This window comes from Haematobia irritans, chromosome 3 (genome assembly GCF_050003625.1).
Source record: "Haematobia irritans isolate KBUSLIRL chromosome 3, ASM5000362v1, whole genome shotgun sequence".
Classification (NCBI taxonomy): domain Eukaryota; kingdom Metazoa; phylum Arthropoda; class Insecta; order Diptera; family Muscidae; genus Haematobia; species Haematobia irritans.
This window is the reverse complement of record NC_134399.1, coordinates 62513748-62521513: the sequence shown is the minus strand read 5'-3', so window position 1 is coordinate 62521513 and position 7766 is coordinate 62513748. Positions and strand designations below refer to the sequence as shown.

Here is a 7766-nt window from a genome sequence, read left to right as displayed (position 1 = left end):
GATTTAAGATTTCAAATGAAGACGTTATTTTATAATTTTCTTGCACACTTACAAGAGATGTTAATGATTCCTCTAAACCTGAAACAAAAATGGTTCTTATAAATCCAGAATCTGATATAGTCCTCATAGGTGAAATCTTTAAATTTATCTTCGGGTTGTGTCCTCAAGTCCTCAAGCCCTCCTGAAATTTCAAAGGAAACCCTAATATTTGGTTCATGGTGGTGGGTATTTAAGATTCGGCCCGGCCGAACTTACTGCTGTATATACTTGTTTCTCTTAAAAACATATTGAAATACTTTTATATACAGCTTTTTATTTTGAAGTCTTCCATTATTTTTCATTAGCTTTCTCTTGTTGTCTAACAATTATTATCAAATTATTTATTAATAGAAAATGTTATTAGTTCTTGTTTCTATTTACCACTTGCTTTGTTTATTTTTTTTTTTTACTTTATACACATGTGTGCTACTTTGTATCTTAAAATTTGCAACAACATGAAACTAATTCAACTAAAAAAACAATTAACTCTATTTGTATTTAATTACTATGCTTCTATATATCTATAATTCTGTATTAATTAAGATTGTGTATGGAATTTTCAAATGTTACATGTTTTAGTGTAAAAAAATAAAACAAAAAAATTCAAATTTTCTAACTTTAAGTCACGCAAATAAATTATAATAATAATATATGCATAATAAAAAGAAAAAATAAAATAGAAATAAAATAAAAGTGATGTGATTGCTACTTTGATTTTGTTTCAGCGCGTTAAAAGGGAGTATTTCTTTAGGTACAATCAAAAAAGAGTGAACCTTCTATTTCACTAAAGCCAATTTAACTTTATTTTAGTTCATGTTTGGTGAAAGTTTTCTTTACTCTAATAATATTTTGCGTACGTTAGTTAAATGAACTAAACAATGAAAAAAAAAAACAAGTATATACAACACTAAGTTCGGCCGGGCCGAATCTTAAATACCCACCACCATGAACCTAATATTAGGGTTTCCTTTGAAATTTCAGGAGGGCTTGAGGACACTTCCCGAAGATAAATTTAAAGATTTCGCCTATGAGGACTATATCAGATTCTGGATTTATAAGAACCATTTTTGTTTGAGTTTTAGAGGAATCATTAACATCTCTTGTAAGTGTGCAAGACAATTATAAAATAACGTCTTGGTTTGAAATGTTAAATCTGTAGAAGTAAAATCTGGAAATTTTACATTGAGTTTCAAGCAATTTTCATGATCAGTGCGCCTTCTACACCCTCGAGAAGTGAAGTCGGTCTATATGGAGGCATTACCAAACGGACCGATAAAAACTTAATCCGATACACGTTTTTGTGTGCCTAAAATACCAGAATATTTACAATTTCAGGCAAATCAGATAAAAACTACGGTTTCTAGAAACCCAAGGAGTTAAATCGGGAGATCGTTCTTATGGGGGCTATACTAAAATATGGACCGATACTCACCGTTTTCGGCACACCTTTTCCAATTTCAGGCAAATAGGATAAAAACTTCGGATTCTAGAAGCCCAAGAAGTAAAATCGGGAAATCGGTCTATATGGGGGCTATACCAAAATATGGACCGATACTCACCATTTTCAGCACACCTCTTTATGGTCCTAAAATACCTCTAGCTTTCCAATTTCAGACAAATTGGATAAAAACTACGGTTTCTATAAACCCAAGACCCCAAATCGGGAGGTCGTTTATTTGGGGACCATACCAAAACATGAACCGATACTCACAATTTTTGGCACACGTATTTGTGGTCCTACAATACCTCTAGATTCCCAAATTCAGGTAAATTGAATAAAAACTGCGGTTTCTATAAGCCCAAGAAGTAAAATCAGGAGATCGGTCTATATGGGGGCTATACCAAAACATGGACCGATACTCACCATTTTGGTACACCTCTTTATGGTCATAAAATACCTCTAGATTTCAAATTTCAGGCAAATTAGATAAAACTACGATTTCTATAAGCCCAAGACCCCAAATCGGGAGGTCGGTTTATATGGGGACTATATCAAAACCTGGACCGATATAGCCCCTCTTCGAACTTGACCTGCCTGCAGACAAAAGACAAGTTTGTGCAAAATTTCAGCACGATTGCTTCATTATTGAAGACTGTAGCGTGATTACAACAGACAGCAGACAGACAGACGGACATCGTTATATCGTCTTAGAATTTCTCCCTGATCAAGAATATGTATACTTTATATAGTTGGAAATCGATATTTCGATGTGTTACAAACGGAATGACAAACTTATTATACCCCCGTCACCATTCTATGGTGGTGGGTATAACAAGTAAGGAAAGTCTAAAGTCGGGCGGGGCCGACTATATTATACCCTGCACCACTTTGTAGATCCACATTTTCGATACCATATCAAAGCCGTCAAATGTGTTGCGTGCTATATATAAAGACTATGTTTCCATATACACATATTTAAATCTGACTCGATCTGAACAAAATTTGTTAGACTTCTGTAGACTTAAAATTTAAGTTGGCTAATGTCCTGAGGTGGAACAAAATGTTAGCAAAAAATTTTGGGAAACATTTAAATCTGAAGCAATTTTTAGGCAATTTTGCAAAAGTGTATTTATGATTTATTGGTCGATGGATAGATATATATTAGAAATACAGGAAAATTGGAATCATTTTTACAAGTTTTCGACTTAGCAGTGGCGTTTTGACAAGGAAAATCTGGGTATTTTAGAGAATTTTGCCGAAATCATAAAAACATATATATGGGAGCTATATCTAAATCTGAACCGATTTAAAGCAAATTTGGTATACATAGCTACAATATTAATTCTATTCTCTGTGCAAAATTTCACTTAAATCGGATTACAAATTTGATCTCTGGGGTCATATGAGTGTAATTCCGACGAAAAATATATATGGCATATATATGACAATCTGAACCGATTTCAACCAAAATTGGCATGTATATCGAGAACGTTATTTCTACTCTCTGTACACAATTTAAAGCATATTAGGGTAAAACTCTGGCTTCTGGGGCCATATAAGTCCATATCGGGCGAAAAATATATATGGAAGCTATATCTAAATCTGAACCGATTTCAATCATATTTGGCACACATGACTATACTACCAATTGTACTTCTTGTGCGAAATTTCAAGCTAATCGGGATAAAACTCTGGCTTCTGGGTCCATATAAGTGCATATCGGGCGAAAGATATATATGGGAGCTATATCTAAATCTGAAACGATTTCAACCGAATTTGTCATGCATAGCTATAATACTAATTCTACTCCCTGTGCAAAATTTCACTTAATTCGGATTACAAATTTGACCTCTGGGGTCATATCAGGGTAAATCGGACGAAAGATATAGATGGGGGATAGTTTTGCTGCAAGTAGAGGATGCTGATGAGGAATGTGGTAATTCCGAAACGTGCGTCCATCCAACCATCTTGCAGTCTATAGGGCTTTGCCCAAATAAATTTGACAAACATTATTTTCCTCTGTTGGTTAAGCTACACTTGTAGTTTAGTCAATGTATGGTTTTAAGCTGCAATAAAAAACAACAACAATGCTTAAAGGACAAAACCAACATATAGATGGGAGCTATATCTAATTCTGAACCGATTTCAACCAAATTCTGCACACTTTACGACACTATCACTTGCACTCCTTGTGCAAAATTTAAAGCAAATATGGCTGAAATTCTGGCTTCTGGGGCCATAGTAGTAGATATCGGGCGAAAGATAACAGGTTGGCTGCTAAGTCCCCGGTCTAACAAAGAAAAACACTTTTTTTGTCAAAATTCATTTTTATTATTCAACATAGTTCCCTTCAGGAGCTATACAACGATTATAACGACCTTCCAATTTTTTGATACCATTTTGGTAGTACTCCTTCGATTTTGCCTCAAAATAGGCCTCAAAATAGGCCTCAGTTTCGGCGATCACCTCTTCATTGCAGCCAAATTTTTTCCCTGCGAGCATCCTTTTGAGGTCTGAGAACAAGAAAAAGTCGCTGGGGGCCAGATCTGGAGAATACGGTGGGTGGGGACGCAATTCAAAGCGCAATTCATGAATTTTTGCCATCGTTCTCAATGACTTGTGGCAAGGTGCGTTGTCTTGGTGGAACAACACTTTTTTCTTCTTCATATGGGGCCGTTTTGCCGCGATTTCGACCTTCAAACGCTCCAATAACGCTATATAATAGTCACTGTTGATGGTTTTTCCCTTCTCAAGATAATCGATAAAAATTATTCCATGCGTATCCCAAAAAAATAGAGGCCATTACTTTGCCAGCGGACTTTTGAGTCTTTCCACGCTTCGGAGACGGTTCGCCGGTCGCTGTCCACTCATCCGACTGTCGATTGGACTCAGGAGTGTAGTGATGGAGCCATGTTTCATCTATTGTCACATATCGACGGAAAAACTCGGATGTATTACGAGTTAACAGCTGCAAACACCGCTCAGAATCATCAACACGTTGTTGTTTTTGGTCAAATGTGAGCTCGCGCGGCACCCATTTTGCACAGAGCTTCCGCATATCCAAATATTGATGAATGATATGACCAACACGTTCCTTTGATATCTTTAAGGCCTCTGCTATCACGATCAACTTCATTTTACGGTCATTCAAAATCATTTTGTGGGTTTTTTTTATGTTTTCGTCGGTAACCACATCTTTCGGGCGTCCACTGCGTTCACCGTCCTCCGTGCTCATTTCATCACGCTTGAATTTTGCATACCAATCAATTATTGTTGATTTCCCTGGGGCAGAGTCCGGAAACTAATTATCGCGCCAAGTTTTTGCTTTTTTCCCTTCAGAAAACAGTATTTTATCAAAACACGAAATTCCTTCACAAAAGACGCTCTATCTCACAAACTAATTGACTTACAGACGTCAAATTTTGACACGAATCATTTGAAGGTTGGTACTATATAAAAATAATATGCATTTAATACTAGCGACGCCATCTATGTGTCAGACCGGGGACTTATCAGCCAACCTGTTATATATCTAAAACTGAACCAATTTCTTCCTAAATCAATAAGGCTATATTCTGTCCCAAAACATATACTTGTGCCAAAAAAATAAAAATAAACATCTACACCTTCAAAAAAATCGCTTCTTTAACATATGTTCCAAACATATTTTGCAGGAAGCACATATATTGTTGGATACTGCTGAAACATTAATATGTTTGTTTTATGTGAACATATTATATGTTTGGAAGCATTTTGAGCCCAAAAATATTATATGCTTGGAAAAATTTTTCCCAAAGACGATTGTGCTCATTGCCTAACATACTCGTAATTTTCACTTCCACGAAATATTTTAGTTCTTGGCACCTTTTTCTGTAATACAAATAATGTTGAAGAAATTATTCACTTTTATAATTTTTTTAAATTTTACCTTTCGTCTTTTACCTTTACCTTTTGTAAGCCAACACACTATGCACTGGACTACGTAGCTGTTATAGTCACCAGTAGATAATTATCGTTATAAGTTACATTTATATAGCATAGTTTGCAGCGCCCACGAGCCCATGCAAACATAACATTATTTAACAGAAACATACATTTGTTTGCCACGTGGAGCAGTGGTTAGCATGTCTGCCTTGCATGCAAAGGGTCGTGGGTTCAATCCCTGCTCCGACCGAACATTTTTTTTTTAATTTACACATTTATATTTATACTATATTAAAGTTTTATAATGAAACTTCGAAATGTGGGTTATTAAAGATTTATAGTATGTAACAGTGCTTGATATAAACGAAATTGACTGATTTTTGGATAAAATATTATTTTTTAAAGCAAAAATAACAATTTTGTAACAAAAAACTGTTTTTGGTACAAAACTTTAAAATTTGGTATTCAAAAACTCTAACAAAAGAAGAACGTGGAGTCGAGTATAAACATACATAAGTAATTTTATAATATAAACTTAAATTTATTTAGGCGTGAACAGTTTTTTACTAGCATTTAACACCATCGCTCTAAAATGCCTTTTATTTTTCGTTAATAATTCATTTTAAAGAAAATAAACTTTTTAAATTGTTTTAGCTGCAAAACTCGAACTTAATGCCCGCTTTTATATTTGAAGGTGTCCGTCAACTCCTCGTGGACTACTTATTAATAAAGAGGAACTAAACCTTGTTTTTATACAGTTTACTGTGTAATTTTTCACTATTTCCTCCTTATTTCATTTTACTGTCCCAACTCCAATAAGAGTATAGAGCCCTTTCGTTATTTTTATGAAGACCCCTGATTTCTTTTAACGAACCAAGAAAAAAATTGTGCCCATAATGCCAAAATGATAAACAAAACACATGTCCACACATACATAAAATGCTGCTCTCAAGGCGGAAACATATGCTGTTTGTTTTTCAAATGTCTATTCTCTTGGTTCCGAATGTATATTCTCCTTATTCAAATTAAATAATATTTAGACTTAAGCATATCAAATTTTTGGCCTTATCATAAAACAGTTTTCCGAAACAACATGCAAACGGTTTCACAGAAATTGTTCTCTTTTGATTCTTTCGCTGTGTTATGTTGATATCTTTCGTCAACTCTCCAGGTTTCCATCTCTATTTCTTTCTCTATACTCTCTCTGTCGCTTTGAATAAAATATCATAACATATGTATGTTTAGTCGAAATTTGTAAATTTATATATGTTTGCATTCACACATATGATTTTTATGAAACATTCATGCCCCAAACATAATATATTCTAACATATTAACATCGATGTCCCAAACATTTAGTGTTAGTTTAGGAACATTACATGTTTGCACTTAAACATATTGTGTTTTAAAATTGAGCCCGAAACACATTTTGTTTATATCGGAACATATGGAAAACATATTTTTCTAACAGTGTAGTTAGTCTTTATTAAATTGTTTTCATATCAAAAAGTCTATACTTTTCTTACAAACAAACTTATTTACAGCAAAATGTAAATGGTAAACGATAGTTGTTTGTCTAAAATTTCATTTGGTACGAAAGCAATATTTTGCATAAAAATGGCTTTAGCGTTATAAATTTTCCATTTTTTTTGGTCTATAGATTTTGTAGAAGTGTAAAATATTTTTTTCAAATCGCTTCAGTTTTAATAAATGTATATGGGAACATAAACCCTCATATAGCGCCCAACAAATTTGAAGGATTTGAGATGGTCCCAAAAATGTTTGTCTACAAATTGGCTGAGACTTTCTTTGCTTGTTTTTAATTCTAATGGATGTTTCATTTCAAATTTACTCAATAACTTTGAAATTTAAGAAAATTACAATGTAATATTGGTTAAATAAATATACTGATTTATTTGCTTAATTAAATAATAGGATGATTAAAATTTATATGTATAGACAGCACCTCCGCGAAAATCGGGACGACTGTTACCATATGGTCCACCCAAATGCTGCGAATAGCCACCAGTGGCATCTACAGAGTGTCTGCCATTTTGACTTTCCCAAACGTTCTTGCGGACATCAAGGTTTAAATTGTAGCCAGTGTTGGGTTGACCTCCACCCGAAGCGGATATTTTGGGATCCTAAAGGGGAGTCATTAGTTTACACAAAATTAAGCTTTATTAATATTAGCAAAAACCTACTTTGATTGGTTGAGGAGGTGATTGAGGTGCAGCATAGGCCAAACCCATAACACAGGCCAATAATAAAAATAATCCCAAAAGTTTCATGATTCTTCAGTGTTACTTGCTTGATACACTTTACGTTTGTGTAGTTGAACTAGAATTGATGCATGTCTCCG

General features: G+C 34.2%; 1 protein-coding gene across 1 annotated transcript; it reads right to left on the bottom strand.

Moving 5' to 3' along the window:
- Positions 1–7294: 7294 nt before the first annotated feature.
- LOC142228804 (diptericin-D-like) lies at positions 7295–7766 on the bottom strand. The gene is made up of 2 exons (XM_075299323.1): positions 7609–7766; positions 7295–7548 (listed from the first exon to the last, which is right to left on the bottom strand). Exons 1-2 carry the CDS (start codon positions 7693–7695, stop codon positions 7345–7347), a joined length of 291 nt encoding a protein of 96 aa, XP_075155438.1. The 5' UTR covers positions 7696–7766; the 3' UTR covers positions 7295–7344.